The following is a 19,235-nucleotide window of genomic DNA, read 5'->3' on the forward strand; positions in this document are numbered from 1 at the left end:
CAATATTTGGTGGTATTCAACGTATTTTGCGAAAACAAGCTTATAATATACTCTCTACTTAGTAGTGTAGGGTACTTAAAGTTAAACATTAGTCCCAAGAGAATTCCAGAGTTGTGGTTCATGCCATCACCAAATTTGGTAGATCATATAATAAACTTAAACTTATAAATTCACTTTTTTGAAAAAAAAAACATTTCTCGAACATATTTTCCACAACCAATATCAGAAATCGTTCATACTTTAGACATGTCATAGAACATTCAACTTGAATTTTAAATATTTCAAAAAAAATCGAGATTACAAATTTACACATTACTTTTTAAATCGCCCACTTAAATGCCGATGTATTTGTTAAATATCACCAAAATTGGAAAGTTGATATTCATGTGAATTTTAATTATGACAAATATTCGTTGAGATCACACCAGTTCTGTCACTGCCACTTAACTTACATCTAGTACTCCAAACGAAAAAAAAATTGAAGACGATTTCTCCAACAACAACAAAAACACACAGAAGTATCGAATATCAAACCAATATTGATTATCATAAATGCTGTCATGTAATTTAAGCTTCACACATTTTTATGGCAACATTCAATGTCAGTTCGATGCACTGGATTTTGTAATGTCTACAAAAAAGTCATTAACACAATCGATGATGCAAAGCTGGTTAAGCCGACAGAAGAGCTGAGTACTTGTTAACACAGCGAAAGCAAGGACATATTACAATGATGGGTATTTGTTTTGAGTTCAAGAGTTCATTGTGATCAGAAGACAGATGTAATTGGTATTGAAAACCACTTAAGGTCACTTTGATCCACACAAATGTTTTTTCTTATATTCATACTTAGCACAATTTATTTTATAATTCCTCAGTTCTTCGTTTGTCACACTCACCATTTTCAAAAATATATTTTTAAAGATTTTTCCACACACAGCAATATGTTAGACCTTGAAATTTTCAATTTTCTAGCTGCACTTTATACGTTAATTTGAAAAACCTAGAATCAGAAATTTTTTATTGTAAAATTTGTAAATTTGTAAAATTATTTTTTTTTAATTTTTTGTGTTTTTGTTCACAAGAATCCACTTAGAACCCACTTTATGGTTTTCAAATATTCAATTCTTTAGAATTTTCTTTTCCTTCTCGATTTCTGTTCTTTTTTATCGGGAGTTAACGACGAAAACGACGACGACGTTCACTCGTCCGTCTGATCACATCAAATAACAGTCTTGACACAAGTTGTTGCTGTATTTATTTCTTTTGTGGAGCAGTTATTTTGTTGTGGTATTCTCCCCAAATCATCAGCAGCAGCAGCCGCCAAAAGCTTCTTGATGTGATGCTTTACGAATATTTTCCTCTTGTTGTTGTTGTGCTTCGTTTCCATCTGCTCTTCCATTGGCAGCGTGTGCACGGGTTACGCTGGTGTTGGTGAGTGCTCGCAATTCCTCGTTTCTTTGGATAGATTTTTGCTGTAAACACCATCACCATTGTTGGTGTTGGTTGAAGCGCGAAGATGTTACGCATGCGCACATTTTAACTTCTCGTAAATGCTATGTGTTGTTTTTTGTTGGACTGTTTGTTGGACAGCCTGTTGTTGTCGCTTCAATTTGATGAAATGTGTTTTTGTTTTCTGTTACGAATTGAAACAAGCGCGATGAGAATTTGTATTCAAACTCGTAAGAATTCATTGTAATTTGCATTGAATAAATGCGATTTAAAATAAGATTGCAATTTGTTTTGTGAGTGTTTTTGTTTTTTGTTCTGTTATTCTACTAAATCAACAAAAATCGCTACGTTTACTTGTCAAGTTAAGCTCTGTTTAATTTAGAATGTACTCCACTGTTGCATTTGCTTGCTTTGCTAAGCACTTGTTTAGGCGTCTTATTTTACAGTGTTGGTTAATCGCCTTTAGTTCTGATGGCATACCAAGTCAGCATTTAAACTATCATTAAGAATTTTTTGAAATGTATGTTTGTATGTTCACATGTTGATTACATGGGAAATTACATTTTTTGGCGTTATAAGCTAGTTTACATTGACCACAATTTAGAGCATTTTCATCAACAACACTTCACGTACATACACGTAAATACAGTACCTCAGGCAGATTAAAGGATAATTTTGGGTTTGTTTTTACAAACGGATTAAAACAAAAAATTATATCCTTCACAATTATGTGGGAAGATGTTATGAGTTTGTTTTGGCTCCAAAGTTTGTAACATATGGAAATAACGGTCGTAGTATATTTTTTCATCTACCTTCAGACCAATGGACGTGGATTTTTTAAAGGATATTTTTCATCCACATTCAGACCAATAAACGTAAATTTTTTTGAAGAATATTTTTTCATCGACATTCAGATCAATAATCGTGGATTTTTTTAAAGAATATTTTCCAGACCAATAATCATGGATTTTTTAAAAAATATTTTTTCCAGACGAATAATCGTAGATATTTTAAAGAATATTTTGTCCACACCAATAATCGTGGATTTCTTAGAGAATATTTTTCCAGACGAATAATCGTGGATTTTTTAAAGAATATTTTTTCCACACCAATAATCGTGGATTATTTAAAGAATATTTTTCCACCCCAATAATCGTGGATTTTTTAAAGAACATTTTTTCCACACCAATAATCGTGGATTATTTAAAGAATATTTTTCCAGGCCAATTATAGTGGATTTTTTATAGAATATTTTTTCCAGACCAATAATCGTGGATTTTTAAAGAATATTTTATTCAGACCAATAATAGTGGATTTTTTAAGGAATGTTTTTTCCAGACCAATAATAGTGGATTTTTTAAGGAATATTTTTCCAGGCCAATTATAGTGGATTTTTTATAGAATATTTTTTCCAGACCAATAATCGTGGATTTTTAAAGAATATTTTATTCAGACCAATAATAGTGGATTTTTTAAGGAATGTTTTTTCCAGACCAATAATAGTGGATTTTTTAAGGAATATTTTTCCAGACCAATAATATTGGATTTTTTAAAGAAATATTTTTCCAGACCAATAATCGTGGATTTTTTAAAGAAATATTTTTTCCAGACCAATAATAGTGGATTTTTTAAAGAATATTTTGTCAGCCCGTCATGGATTTAAAAAAAAAATATTTTTTCAGGCCGTCGTGGATTTTTTAAAGAATATTTTTTCAGCCCGTCTTCAATTTTTTTTAAAATATTTTTTCAGCCCGTCATGGATTTTTAAAGAATAATTTTTCATTCCGTCTTGGATATTTTTAAAAAATATTTTTGTTAGGCCGTCGTGGATTTTTTTAAAGAATATTTTTTGAGCTCGCCGTGGATTTTTTAAAGAATATTTTTCAGCCCATCGTGGATTTTTTTAAGAATATTTTTTCGGCCCGTCGTGGAATTTTTTAAAGAATATTTGTTGAGCCCTTCGTGGATTTTTTAAAGAATATTTGTTCAGCCCGTAGTGGATTTTTTAATAAATATTTTTTCAGCACGTCGAGGGTTTTTTTGAAGAATATTTTTTCAGCACGTCGAGGGTTTTTTTGAAGAATATTTTTTCAGCCCTTCTTGGATTTTTTAAAGAATAATTTTTCAGCCCGTGGCACAGTGGATCCACTTGTATGGAGAAAGTGGCCAAAAATATTTAGAGTGTAAAAATCAACCCAATACGCCGGTTACAGCTTTGTGCTGCTGCGAAGAGTGTTTTAAGAAACCACGAGCGTAAAATTCTCCCCCCTTTCCCCTCTGGAAGGGGGTATACGGTAAAAATTGTTTTATGCTGTTGATACGAAATTACATGAACAACGGTCCCGATTATCTTATGATGCAAAACTATGCTTGGGGAAACAAAACAATCTCCAAAAAAAACCAACCAATTTAGCGAATTAAAAAATCAACATTTTTGTCTGAAAATTGGTACAATTTTTAATATAGATCTTATAGCGTTTTTCCAGGAAGGCAAGTACCGCCAACGTAAATGTAGAAGAAGATTTCTTCATCTTGCCACTGATGCCAATTATGTTAATGTACGTGGTCAGATAACAGAGTTATGGGCTAATATATCCATAGAAACACTATTCTGGGCAGCTTTAGTCAGCGGCCCACCATTTATAGTCTGGCACTAGATGGCAGCTGATTTTAATTTTTTTATACCACTTTAATATTTTGCTATACGTATTAGTTTCGCGATATTTTGAATCACTTCCCTTTTCCCCCTTAAATTGAATATAAACGGAGAAGCTACTATAAAAGTAGGTACCATAAAGGTACACGCAGAAAAATTTATGTTAGAAATATGTTTGGATCCAAACCAATATATGTTTGGGACAGGTTCCAAGCAAATATATGTTTGGATACAAACATAATATGTTTGGGTCCAAACAAATATATGTTTGCAACATTTTGTAACATATCTCAAATTGATATGTTTGGGTAAAACATATTTTTTATGTTAGAACATTTTTTTCATGGTGGAGAGGGGATGTTTGTCAACGAGAGTAATAACAGTGCTCTTGCGGGTGTGGAATGCTGTTTTATAATAAAGAGTTGTGTGTATTGTATAATAGAAGACGTAGAAGCGAAGAAGGGGGCTTTGGTGGCATGTATGCGTCAAACTCGTGTGTTTCTTGTTTTGTTGTTGTTAACCAACCTAGCTGGCGAAGAAGAAAAGAAGAAATGATATGAATTATATTTTTTTCTTTCTTCAGTGTTTTAGTTGCCTTTGTAGAGTCAAGACGGTAAAGTGAGTGAATAAATCAGTGTTTTGTGTTTTCTTAAAGAAATTGTGCTTTTTAGTAAATTAAATGCCCAATACATTTTATAATTGGAAATTTTACTATTGAATCAATAAGGAGAATGGAAATATTTTATTGCACAAGGAAGAACTCGCATTTAATATTGGTAATTACATACATACTTATGTATATTTGGAATATGGCATATCCATATTTATTTATTACATTACATAATCATTTGATTCTAGATGCCGATTCCCCGCTGATGATTTCAACTATGAGGACAATTTGTTTTATTTCACAACTAAGGAGAAGCGTTCAGCTACGTTTCTATATATTTTTCCTTTTTAAAAGTGTGACTATTTAAAAATTATTTCAATCAGTTTTTCTTTTATTAAAGTGTGGTATGTATTTCTTTGGAATTTCGTATGTACCTATGTGTTTGTTGTTCTTTTGCCTTTCAATAAAAAACCACAACATTTGTGTGTATACTATAGAGATAGCCAGTGAGTTCTTACTGAGAGCAAGTGAGCACAAATTTCAAAGTGTTTTACATTGAATTTTACGCTCCCTTGCTCTCAGTAAGCGCCCACTGGTGAATGTGTTTGTTTTTTTGTGCCTTTTGGGTTTGTATTTTTTTTCACCCAAACATATAAAATGTTTGCACCCAAACATATATATCTTTGCACCCAAACAAACATATCTTTGCACCCAAACATATATATGTTTGCACCCAAACATATATTTGTTTCCACCCAAACATATATTTGTTTGCAGACCCAAACATATATTATGTTTGGGACTGTTGCAAACATATATATGTTTGCTGCAAAATATGTTTGGGACATATGTTAGAGAGGCCGTTTTTTTTTTTGCGTGTAGTACAATTCAGCATATAATTTAGGATGGTTTATTACTTTGCTACCATAATTATAAAAATAGCATTTCCTTTCGTTTTTCACTATTTTTTTAATTGTGAGAATTAAAAAAATGTTCAACATTTTTCCACTTCTTTCCTTTTCGAGTTTATATCATTAAAAAAAGATGAAAATTTTATTTTTTCGCAAAAATAAAATTTGAGCACTTTGTGCGTAACCTTGTAAATTGAATAAATGTAATTTTATACATTAATGTTCATTCATTCCTGGTACAGGAAAATAGATATGAGGAAAAAAGTTGAAAAGTCATCTCCCTAAAATCTACATCTGAATGTTTGTCCTTGATTTAAAAAACTGTTTCGCTACAATGTTTTCTAATGCTGCATCTATTCTTAATGCAAGAGAACCTGGGCAGACGAAATTCGGAGTTACCAAAATCTACTTAAAATGTAGATACATTTAGAACATACATCTGTTCTTTTCCTTGTCTCCGCACGGAGGAAAAAAGGCCTCCCTAACATATGTCCCAAACATATTTTGCAGCAAACACATATTTGTTTGCAGTCAGTCCCAAACATAACTTATGTGTGGGTCCTGCAAACAACGTTATGTTTGGGTGCAACAAATACTTGTTAGGATATAATATCAACACAAACCCAAAAGCCACAAAAAAACAAACACATGCACCAGTGGGCGCTTATTGGAGCAAGGGAGCGTAAATTTCAATGTAAAACACATTGAAATGTAGGCTCACTTACTCTCTGTAAGCGCTCACTGGCTATCTCTAACATATACAAACATTTATAAATCGTGGTGGTTTATTAAAAGGCATAAAAATACCAAACACAAAAGCAACAACAGACACATAGGTACATAAAAAATTCCATAGAAATGCATAACAGACTTTAATAAAAGAAAAACTAAATGAAATAAAATAAATCTACACCAACAGTCACATGTTACTTACTTACTTGCTTATGCTGATGATATAGACATCATGGGTCGATCAGTAAAAGAAGTAACTGATACCTTTATAAAGGTCGAAGGAGAATCTGCTAAAGTGGGTCTGGCGGTAAACGGTGAGAAGACCAAGTTGATGGTGTCGACGCGCAATGCGTCCATTGAGCTCGGACCGACTGTGGAAGTTGGTTCCTATAATATTGAGGTAGTAAAAGACTTCGTCTACCTCGGCACCTCCGTCAACACAACAAACGACATCAGTTGTGAAATAAAAAGAAGAATTGTATTGGCCAACAGATGCTACTTTGGATTAAGTAAGCAGTTTAAAAACAAAGCCACATCTCGTCAAACAAAAATAACGCTCTACAAAACACTGATACTACCCGTGCTGATGTATGGCTCCGAAGCCTGGGTACTTGCGCAAGCAGACATGGCAGTGCTTGGTGTGTTTGAGAGAAAAATTCTTCGAAAGATCTATGGACCAATCTGCGTTGACGGTGAATATCGACGTCGCATGAACCACGAGCTGTATCTGCTATACAACGACATGAATATTGTTAAACGTATCGAGATGCAGCGATTGCGTTGGCTAGGCCATATCATAAGAATGAGCGATGATGAACCAGCTAAAAAGGCGTATGAATACATGCCACATGGCGGTGCACGCAGAATTGGCAGGCCAAGGAATAGATGGCGCAAACAAGTGGATGATGAGATGACAAGGTGCGGTATTCCAGTGTGCAAAGCAACAAATAGAGAGGAATGGAGATCTCTTCTTAGTTCGGCCTATAGAACAAATGTTCTGTAATGGGCCAGCTAAGTAAGTAAGTAAGTAAATGAAATAATTTATAAAAAGTCACACTTTTAAAAAGAAAAACCAGTAAGGAAAGGATCAAAGTCGGGCGGGGCCGACTATATGGTACCCTACACCACTGTGAATAGGTAAAATATATATGGGAACTATATTCAAATCTTCACCGATTTCGATATAATTTGGCACATTTATTTCCAGACCGAATTCAGTCATATATTCCAAATTTCATTGAAATCGGACGTATATAGCGTGTTTGGTACAGAAAATACGTTAAATCGGCCGAAAATATATATGGGAGCTATATCCAAATCTGAACCGATGTCTATATAACATGGCACACTTATTTCTAGACCAAATTCAGTAACACATTCAAAATTTCTTCAAAATTGGACGTATATAGCGTGTTTGGTACAGAAAATACGTAAACTCGGGCGAATATATATATGCGAGCTATATCAAAATCTGAACCGATTTTCACCAAAAGCAATAGCGTTCTTCCTATGGCTAAAAAAATTGTAGCCCAATTTTCAGCTGAATCGGACAAAAAATGCGACCTGTACGTTGCGAACAATAACACATGGACAGACGGACCGACGGACGGACATGCATAAATCGACTCAGAAAGTGATTATATGTATATCCCCAAAAAGAACTATGGGTCTATTTCGTTTCCTTTTGTATGTTTCATACAAATGCACAAAGACATAATACCCCTTACCACAGTGTGGTGTAGGCTATAAAGACCTTGTAAATTGAATAAACGTAATTTTAGAAATTAATGTTCATTCATTCCTGCTACAGAAAATAATATGAGAAAAAAGTTGAAAAGTCATCACCCTAATATCTACATCTGAATGTTTGTCCTTGATTGAAAAAACTGTTTCGATACAATGTTTTCTAATGCTGCATCTACTCTTAATGCAAGAGAACCTGGGCAGACGAAATTCGTAGTTACCAAAATCTACTTAAAATTAAGATATATTTAGAGCATATGGTAATATTCAAAAAAGTTTTACAATCGTTGAAGTTGAGGTTCACCCAGGGTTTCGGAGTCGAGGTATTTTTGGCTCGACTCCGACTCCAGACGAGTTTTTTTCACGACTCCGGCTCCGACTCCGACTCCGGGTCGACACCGAGAGTAAATTCCTATACCAATAAATATGACTAAAATGTGCACAATTGTTTAACTTTTTCCTATATATTGATCTATATAGGCTAATGTGTTAGTTATTCCTTACATATTCATCAGAAGAGGCATTCGTTCAAATATATTCGAACATATCAATATTGTTTCTGTTCTGTTCTCTGTTTTCCTTCATCTGAAACAGAAAAATATTACCAAGTTTTGAGGCCGTCTACGAAACACTTTTTTATTAAAGCATTTTGCGGTGCCAACTCTAGCTCGAAAGCTAATAAACCAATTGTCATATATTTTTATGACCGATTTCGAAAAAATTCAGTTTACATGCTGCATACAAAATAAAATAAATTGTTCCCATCCAACGCTCATACTGAGGCAATATTGTTCCGATCGACTTACAATTTTGACCACATATTCTATGCTACTTATACTTTCTACTTTTTTCTGCAATTTTTAACTAGGGATCACCCCTTAAACTAAAATTCAGCGCTCACATTTTGAACTTTGGTGTGGAGTGGATAATTTTATTGAAATATTTGAGATATATTGTGTACACCACCCAGAACGTAGGCAGATGGATGTTTTCTGGAACTGAAAAATTTGCACACGATGGGATTTCGTGCATGAAAATATTCTACAAAACTGTTGCTAGGCAAATTTTATGTAGGGTCGGCCCACTAGGACAAGAAATCGATATTGTCATGTTTTCATTGTCCTTTATCACTTTTACCCGATCCTTTCTCATGAAAACTCTATGATTATGTATTACATTGAATTTCGTATAAGCTATTGATTGTATAGAAAACTCGGATACACATGAACTATGTCTGTTCCTGGCGGACAGATCCGGTTATTTGAATGTCTACAGCTAAAGCCCTCATTGAGTAATAATGAATCCTAGAAGAAAAATTCGCCGTTTGTCAGACTTCTGTGTTATGAATCTGTCGTTGACAAACATCGAATTTATGATGCCCTAATTCAGAAGCATTACCATCCGCATTCCATATATGGTTAACAGATTATGCGAAATTTACCGAAATCCATAAACATACGGGTTTTTTGAGAATGTAAAGGTTAAAACTGATAAAGGACAATGACAACTTGAAAATATCGATTTCTTGGATATGGGAAACCTACATATAATTTTCGGTATAACATTTTTGTAGAAAGTTTCATTTTGTTTTACTTTTTGAGTTCAAGAACAAAAAGGACATGGAAGGAACTGAGCTAGAAGGACAGCATATACGACATGAAACAATATCTCCAAACAGAGACATAAAGCTATTTTCTCAATGATTGACGGGGGTCAATCAAAAAATTCAATGTTTTATAACTCAGAAATTTCAGCTATGGGATCCTTTGGGGTTTTCAATTTATGCTTTCTTTCCGAAAAGGAATTTTTGCACCCCCAAATCTTGACTTCCATTTAGTAAGATTTTCTATAGAGACCACAATGTCCTTAATAGAAGACAAGGATGATTTATCATAAAAAAATAAGATGAGAATACAAATAAACCTTTGTGAGAAGACCATTAAGACTTCTGACGAAAGAGGTTAAAGGTCCAATATTAATTCGATTGTCATAGAACTTTACTTTTGTTTGCAAAAATGTAACGAATCAATTGGATCAACAAAATAGGGATGAATAGACTACACTTCAGAGGATAGTAAATATCCTATGAATTGTCCTTGTTCCAAATTTAATGTTATATTTCTATAACGTGGAAAAAATTTTGCCCGGAGTCGGAGTCGAGTTATTTTTTTCGACTCCGACTCCGACTCCAGCAAAATTGCTCGACTCCGACTCCGACTCCGAAACCCTGGGTTCACCATTTAATAAGTCGCGAACTGTTAATATATTTTATAAAATATGGATATATTTATATTAATTGAAGTGTTTTAGCTAAGATCTCATAATATGGACCATAACAAATAATTTTCGTGGAAGCTGCGTTGGTGGTAATATAAAAAATAGGAAAAATGTGTTGAAGTAAACAAGTTTTTTTGTGTTCTTTCTTGATTTCTGGCCAAACCACGCAAAATTCAAACCTGTGCTCAAAAAAAAGAACTAAAGAATACCCCTTGGGAAACATGGTTCTAGTGCATGACTTTTCGATATATGGCGAAAAACAAAAATGTTTTGCAATCGATGAATCCGAGTTTTACCCTTTCAGAATTCGCGAACTGTTAACATATTCTATAAAGTATGACTACAATTCTTTAAAATGAAGTGTTTTAGGGGGAATACCATAATGTCGACCATTAAAATTAATTTTCGTGGAAGCTGTGTTGACATCAATGTAGAAAAATGGGTAAAAATGGGTTGAAGCCAACAAGTTTTTTTATGTTCCCATGCGAATTCTGGCTTAACCTTACATTTTATAGACCTATTCCCAAAGAATGAATCACAGAATACTCCATGGGCAATAAGATAGCTGTGTATGTTTTTTCGATATATCCACTGCATCCACCTAAAATTGATGCTGACATTTTGAAGCCGGAATTTCGGGGTTTTTTGAATTTTTTTAATAATCCGGACGCGCAAGAAGATAATATTCCAAACTCATAACACGATTATAGAAATCGTGATTTTACGTCGTTTGGTGCATATCTCATGAGTGTGCTCCTTACAGCATCCTAGTAATTGGAGTCGAAAGGCCAACATTTCATGCGGGAATTTTCTTACAAAACATATTTTTTGCGTGCAAAATTTACAACTGTCATTCAATTTCCTTTGAAAACCGCGTGAATTTAGTTTTTTTACGCGGCGGTTCTAATGAAGCCTTCCGCGATCGGAAAATCAGCAAAAATATATTTTAACAAATCCGCGTACTAAACCGCGATTTTCTTTAAAATTTTTTACATAAATGGAATCCTTTACTCTCGATTATAATATTTGCGAAAACACGTTTCATAAAAAAACAGAGATACGCGAGTAATATGGGTATTTCGCCAAAAATTGAATGTGGAGGCACAACCGCGGTTTTTGAAGAATCTATTTGAAATAGGTGTATATTGACGTATTTTTGATGGGCGCTGATGAAACCGGATGCGCATCAAAATCGTATGCACATTGCGCGACTTTTACCAACTTTAAGGTTTTTTGCAGTGCCTGATGCAACTGGCGGCACACAATGGCCGCTGAGTGAAACATCGAAATATGCATAAATATTGAAAGAAATTGATTCGCTTTATCCAAAATCGGATGCGCATCAAGTGATTTTAACTAGTGCGCGAATTACAGGCTTTTTAATTTTCATATCTTTTAAATGATAGTAATTTCAATATTACTCTTAATTTCCTATCCTTATAAGTTATCACAGTAAGCAGTTAAGCTTTCACGATGGTAAACCATATATTTTGATAAAGTTTTAGCAGAATACTTTAATTTATGTATTAGATTTTAGCGAAATACTTGGATAACTCTCAAATATTTTTTTTTAATTTTTCGAAACAAACCGAAAAATATATTTGTAACAATATTTTCCAACAATGAGTTGTTTCTCTTTTGTTGTTGTTATAATATGCAATTTATAAAGCCAATGTTTATAATTTTGGTTTCACATTTTTTTACGCGTTGTCTAGTTTCTGTACGTATTTTTAATTTAGTTTTTAGAGGTTTATACGGACTCTGAGTTAGTATAATTTAAATTTATTGCCAGATTTTTTTAATTTTTTTGATTTTCCGCGAAAATAAAAACAGATTTTGGAAATTTTGGTGCATCTACGGATGGATATCAAATGCTGTTACTGATATATGCTTACATTTTCTCAATATAAAAAATAAGAAATTTTAAAATATTTTTTCTTTATAAGAGGATAAAAACCGCTATAACTTTTGCGCGCATCGGCCAAAAATCGTAGATGTGCTCGCGAACATTTTTTTTAATTTTTTTCAAATGGAATTGCAAAGGAATTTTGTTATTTGCCATATACACTACATCCCACTAAAATCGATGCTGACATTTTGAAGTTTTGATTTCAGTGTTTTTCGAATTTTTCTTATAATTAGATGGTGCAACTGGATAATATTTTCAAACTAGTTACAGGATTGTAGAACTCGCGATTCCACGTCGTTCGATGTATGTATATCTCATGAGTGTTCTCCGTACAGCTTCCTAGTAATAGGAGTCCAAAGGCCAAAATTTTCTGAAAAAACTTATTTTTTGGCTTTAAAATAAATATATTTTAACAATTCCGCGGATTGAACCGCGATTTTCTTTGATTATTTTGACATAAATGTAATCCTTTATACGCGATTATAATAATTGCCAAAAAGAGGTGTCACAAATTACAAAGATTCGGGAGTAATATCCCTATTTATCCCAAAATAGGATGTGATGGCACATCCGCAGTTCTTGACGAATCTGTCTAAAATTATTTATATTGACCTATTTTTAATAGGCGGCCATTGAAATCGGATGCACCTTATAATCATATGCACATCGCGCAATTTTTGCCCACTTGAATGTTTTTTGAATAGTAAGATGCACCTGATGGCACACTTTGGCCGCTGAATGAAACATGGGAAAATCCACGCATATTGATAGACATGGACACCCTGTATCCGAAAAGCACATGCACCTCAACTGATTTAAACGGATTCGCGAATTACACGCTTTTTATCTTTTGTGTTTTTTCTTTGATTGTGATTTCAATATTACTCTGTACTTCTTAACTTTATTGCTTATCATTCTTAGTAAATATACTTTCACGATGACAAACTATTTTCCTCGAAGAAGTTTTAGCAAAATACTTAAGGTTTTTGTATGGAAATTTAGTTAAATAGTAGAATAACTCCTAAAAATGTTTCTTCAATTTTTCGTATTAAACCAAAAAATATATTTTTGTAATAATATTTCCACAATAAGTTTTTGTCTTTTGTTGTTGCTGCAATATGCATCTTATGAACGCAATCTTTATAATTTTGTCTCACATATTTCTATGCGTTGTCTAGATGCTGTAGAAATTTTAAATTTATTTTTTTTTTTTTGAGATTTATATGAGCTCTGAGTTAGAATAAATTAAATTTACTCTAAGATTTTTTCATTATTTGTTGCTTTTCGCAAAAATAAAAACAAATTTAGAAATATTTTAACATCAGCGGATAGATATAACATTCTGTAAACGATTTATACATATATTTTCTTATTAAAACCCAAAGGGAATTTTTAAATAATTTTTCTTTATAGGGGAATAAAACCCCCTATAACTTTTGGGTACAGAATCCAATTTTGTGAACGCGAACATATTTGAAACCACAATTTTTTTCTTAACCTAAGACCCAAAAATCGCGGATGTGCTCGTAAAAAAATTTTAATTTTTTTTGTCAATGGTATTGACAAGGAAATTTGAAATTTACCATATATGTATCTGTTCTTTTTCCTTGTCTCCGTGTTAAATGAATAAAGCACTTACACATAATGCCTTGTACCATAAAGCAATAATATCTTCGTCCAATTACTGGTCATCATTTAACTTTCCCATCAGGTCTTACTATTATTTTATATGTTATAAATTATATATTTTATGCATTGTTTTCATTTTATTTTTCCCAACCCATTGTTACCAATAAAAAGTATTTAAATGCCACAAACAACACATTGATTTAATTTTGACACCTCACATTCGTCCAACTCCAGACACAAGTTTCAAGTATCATTTTGGAATATTTAATAATGATTTCCTTAAATGTTCAAAAACTTTACCATTTCATGTTGTCATGTTAAGAATTTCATCGATTTAATTCAAAATGTTTAAGAGCTACCACCAGCATATCGTTCTTTTGAGAGTGCCTGTCTTCATATGTATTTTGCATTTTGAAAAATTGTTTTAATATGCTTTTCATAGATGTTTTGGCGTGTAGAATTTTTTAATTTGATAGTTATTGTTGTTGTGTTCTTTGGTTCTTTTGAAATTATTAAATATTCCATTGAATAGAAATATTTATTATCTGATAAACGATTGTTAATATAAACATAAATTTGCTGCTTATTAATTTAAATGAGTGCAAAATATAACTGACCAAATATATAGCCAAGGGGCGTGTGTGCCTGAAAGCGTGTGGGGAAAACTTCAAGAGCCAGCAATAACATAAACCATGATAAACGCTGACAGCCATCAGTTACTGGATTTTATTATGGCAAATTTGTCCAATAATTATTATTTGTATTCCGTTGGACGAAAAAAAAGTTCACGCGAATTCTCGTTCACGTTTGTCTTTCTTATTTATGGGTACATTTTCGATTACTTTATTAATGCGAACGAAACGGTAGACACATTTATGTTTTGTATGTCTTAATTTATTTGCTACATTGTTGTGAAATGACAGTTTGGTAGGAATACTAAATTTTCGAAAATTAAACCAGCGGAGACTAAATGTAAAATTTTAACCATTTTGGTTGGGTGGTATTTGTGTGATAATTGGTAAAGTTGTTAATGAAATTACGTTATCTTTATTCCTGAAAACTATTAAACCAATGTAGGTTGTATTTAGGAGTGGAACGCTGGACATTTCCATTGATGCTAATTATGTTGATGTACGTGGTCAGATAACATAGTTAGAGCGTAGTAAATACTGGGATACCTCAGTTTTAATTGTAGCTAGTGTAAACCTAATCACGCTAGAGGACGCAGTATAGTTCAATGCTGACAAAAGTTTGCACGAGGTAATACTTTTGGTCAAGGATAGTGCCAATAATTGTTGGTAATCATCGGATAGTACTAGGCGTGTAAAATTGAAAAAATATCTAAATTAAATTTTTAATCAGTAATTCAAACTCCTGACCTCTCTCAAATTATTTCAATGTAGCATTTAGATAAAGGAACTCATTTTCAACATCGCGGTGCGCCTGAACTAACTTTACATGGAAGGTGCTTACCCATGAGAATTTTTTTGCGGATTCTGAAACTACAATGTTCATAGATGAGAAAATAAAAAAAAAAACAAAAAAAAAATCTCCCGAGCGCTTTTTAAATTAATCGCGATCAAAGTTCACATTTTTAGGGTTTTCACGATTTTGCTTGGAAACTGCAAGTCCTATTAAAAATAGATTTGAGTAAATGGTGTAGCTGTGAATATTCTCCACAAGATTTTTGTGGGTTTTAACATTTTTATAACCTCAGCATTTATGCTAACGAGGGTATATGAGGAAAAGTCAAAATTTTTTAGTTTCCATGAAGCCAAGGTTTGCACTATTATAATACGCGAACTATTGTAGTTTACCAGTAACTATGACTATTGCTGGATTATTTTAGATGTTTTTGTACAAAGCTCAAAAATTTAGCAAACAAATTTAATTTACGTGGTAGTTACGACCGCGTAAAGGAAAAAACATAGGTAAAAACACGTTGAAGCTAAACAGGTTTTTTACATTGCTATTCGGTTTCTGATTAAACCATTCAAATGACGGACATCTGTCCAAAGTAAAAGTAGGAGAATACAAAATGAAGATTACACTTCTAATGTATCACTTTCCAAAATTTCCACTGCATCCACCTTTTATGGATGCTGACATTTTGAAGCCGGATTTCAGGTGTTTTTTGTATTTTTTATGTAACTGGGACGCGCATTCGGATATTTCGAAAAACCAATTATAGGATTAAAGAACACGCGATTTCGCATAATCTGATATGTATATTGAGTATGTAGCCCACACAGCAGCAGAGTAATTTACTGCCAAAGGCCAAAATTTAGTGTGATATTTTTTCTAAAAAACCTATTTTTTGGGTACAGTATTTACAATATCGTTTTGAGTGTGCTGGTACCCCGCGATATTTTTGTTTTTCGACGATCCGGATCATATGAATCACAGAAAAATGCGAAAAATGTTTTTCAAAATATCGCTGACTAATTCGCGTTTTATGTGGATCGTTTCCATTTCAATGAAGAAAGTGAATCATCACTCGCGTTTGTGCGAAAACAGCGGTTTGAAAAATTTAGTGGCATGGGAGCTGTATCCGATTTATCCAAAAAATACTGTGTGATGCTACATCCACGGTTCTTGATGGATTTTATTGAAATATGTTTAGATCGATGTATTTTTTTACGGTTGATAGTGAAATTGGATGCGCATAAAAAGTGTATGTACTTTGTGCAAAATATAAGCGTTATACAGTTTGTTGCACACTAAACTGCAGACGATGCTACATCTTAGCGGCCGCATGCGCATCAAGTGATTTTGAGGATTTCGCGATTTACACGCATTTCAAAATGAACATTACCCGACACAATTTTATTTCAAGATTATACCCCATTTAAAGGAACCCAACATTTATTTGAAAGATATCCATATCTTCTGCTAGATGTTAGCGTGTTTTCGAGAAGTGATTAGAATAAAAAATGTGATTTATTGCGTGAAATTTAACTAAAATAGAAGAAAAACTCCGACCTATTTTTCTTACATTTTGTTCAACTAACTCACAAAATAAATTTTAATAAATATTTTCTCTTACAAAAATTTTATAAATTTCCTCAATAATTTTTTTTTTTGTTTTCGCTATAATATGAAAACCACTAAACGGATTTGTATAGTTTTGGTTTATTTGAATCTTCGCGATGTATAGATTACGTACATATTTTTTATATATTTGTCAGAGGCATAAGCAGGTTGGATTTTATTAAAACAAGTTGCAAACTACCAATTGTTTGGAATTCTTTCCTAATTTCCGCGAAAATGCACAACTTTTTCACTAAAGTTATGGGACCTCAGTAAACATATAGTATGTAGGGAGCCCCTAATTAAGAGAGTTTCTCAATATAATGATTAGAGTCTTTTAAAGATTTTTTCTTTTTATCAGAATTGAAACCGCCATAACTTTTGCGCGCAACAACCAAAATTAGTATCACGAACAGATTTAAGAATGAAATTTTTTTCCCAATCTATGTAACAAAAATCTTTCATGTCTGTCTGTCTGGCCGTTGTAGTGTACCGAAGGGAACCTTCGTTAGGATGCAATTTTATTGTACACAATGCATCAGGACCTTTGATCTAGGATAGGACAGCGGGAGCCATTATAGGTAGCTGCAGTCGGGATAGGGGGGTTCTTGTCCTTCTAGGATCAATGTATTTTGACAAAACAGATATTATTTTAGACTCCCTCATAAACAAACTAACAAGAAAAAATCGAATAATCTAAAGGTGGACCAATTATAATATATGCAAGAAATAATTCTGTAAACTATGACCCCCATAAAAGAAAATGAAATGGAAGTTATGGTTAAATGAACTTTGGTTGTTAAAATAAAAGCTATAGAAGATTCAATTTCTCTGATGGTGTTGAGAAATTGCCTCAAAACCCACTCCATCCTATGTCCATAATGGCTACATTTATATGGACCCCTATTATATGTCACTCCAAAACTAGACAATCATCCCTTTATGTAAGAAAACGTCTTATAATTCAATTACCAATTCATTTTGAAATTTATCATGATTTTATTCAATTCATAGTTAGGTAGACAATATGTTATATTAATATTAAAGAAAATTTAGAAGAAAAGAAAAATACTAGCATACATAATAATGATTTTAAAATTTAAAAATTATGCACGGAAAAAAAGATCTTTAAGAGTGAATACCCCTAATGTCTAATTAATTGATACTTAGGTTGGAATAAAAGAAAACAACGATAGAAATCACCACACAAGAGCATAAAATGAGTGCATTATGTTAAATTATTGATTAAGAGATAAAAAAACTATAGTGGGTTCTCACTGATTGAAGAGAGCACACTGAGTTTCGACAATGAAATATCTCTTATTTGCATAATTGCTCTCATTAATCTATACAATACAAATACGTTGGTTTGTACGACTTACCACAATCTCCGGAATTGATGAAGGCCTTCTCAAGTTCTGGATGCTCGTACAGTTTGCTAGGTAATTATGGTGGAAGGTGAAAATATTACTCTAGATTGGGTGATGTTTTTCTATCATGCGATATGTCATTAAATTTATCTATCGTGCAAATAAATGAATTAAATTTAAATTAATCATCGAAATTGAAAATAATTGAACTTGATATGCAATCTTTAGAGAAATAAAATTTACATTTATGAAAGATATTTAATCATATATTAAATATGTTTAATTTTATACATTTATATATGATAAATTCAAGTGTTTTATAAAGAATTCAGTAAAACACTTTTTAAAAGATATTTACGCTTAAATAATCAAATATTACTAATTTGCATATCATGTTCAACTTTAACTTAATGAAAAATATTTAAACGATACTTGTTTTATGGTTATGAATTTGATCAGCCTTATTTAAATAAGTGCATATATTCCATCATCGCTATACCATTTGCCTAATGGTCATTGGGGTTGCTAATTATTGATAGTTGAATGGAATTTTTCCAATTTTTGATGCATGCTCAGTTTAGTTGCAGGTTTATAGTCTTCGTTCCTCAAAGCAGCATGTATAGAAGTGGGACTTCAGAGATGGTTATGGGGTTATGTCAGAGTAAACCTTCACTCCTTTGGGACATATTTGGCAAACTTTGTTGGGAGTTCAAACGGAAATCAGCCGACTTAGAATATGTTTCCAGGCAGATATGAGTACATTGGAATAGTAGAATGGCGATTTATTTGCACTTCTGTCTTCCGAATAGGCAATAACCAAAAGGCTTGGACTTGGACTTCGTAGCAGACCAAATATTTTGAACCTTTTCAAATAAGGTTAGGTTTTGATTAGATCACTTCAAGGTTAAAGTAATAT

At 32.7% G+C, this 19,235-nt stretch overlaps 1 protein-coding gene across 2 annotated transcripts in view; it reads right to left on the minus strand.

Moving 5' to 3' along the window:
- Positions 1-1,267, minus strand: part of LOC141404375 (uncharacterized) — a 41,785-nt gene extending 40,518 nt beyond the window's left edge. The window contains exons 1-2 of one of the 2 annotated variants that reach the window (XM_073987933.1): positions 1,104-1,262; positions 900-1,003 (exon numbers count right to left, since the gene is read on the minus strand). In XM_073987933.1, coding sequence (XP_073844034.1) covers positions 900-902 — 3 coding nt within the window. In that variant the 5' untranslated portion in view covers positions 903-1,003; positions 1,104-1,262. Of the gene's footprint in view, positions 1-899; positions 1,004-1,103 lie in introns of both variants that reach the window. The other variant, XM_073987934.1, reaches the window with a different exon arrangement.
- Between the last annotated feature and the right edge of the window lie 17,968 nt (positions 1,268-19,235).

This window comes from Musca autumnalis, unplaced genomic scaffold, assembly GCF_047663935.1.
Source record: "Musca autumnalis isolate F117 unplaced genomic scaffold, ASM4766393v1 scaffold_4, whole genome shotgun sequence".
NCBI classification, from domain to species: Eukaryota; Metazoa; Arthropoda; class Insecta; order Diptera; family Muscidae; genus Musca; species Musca autumnalis.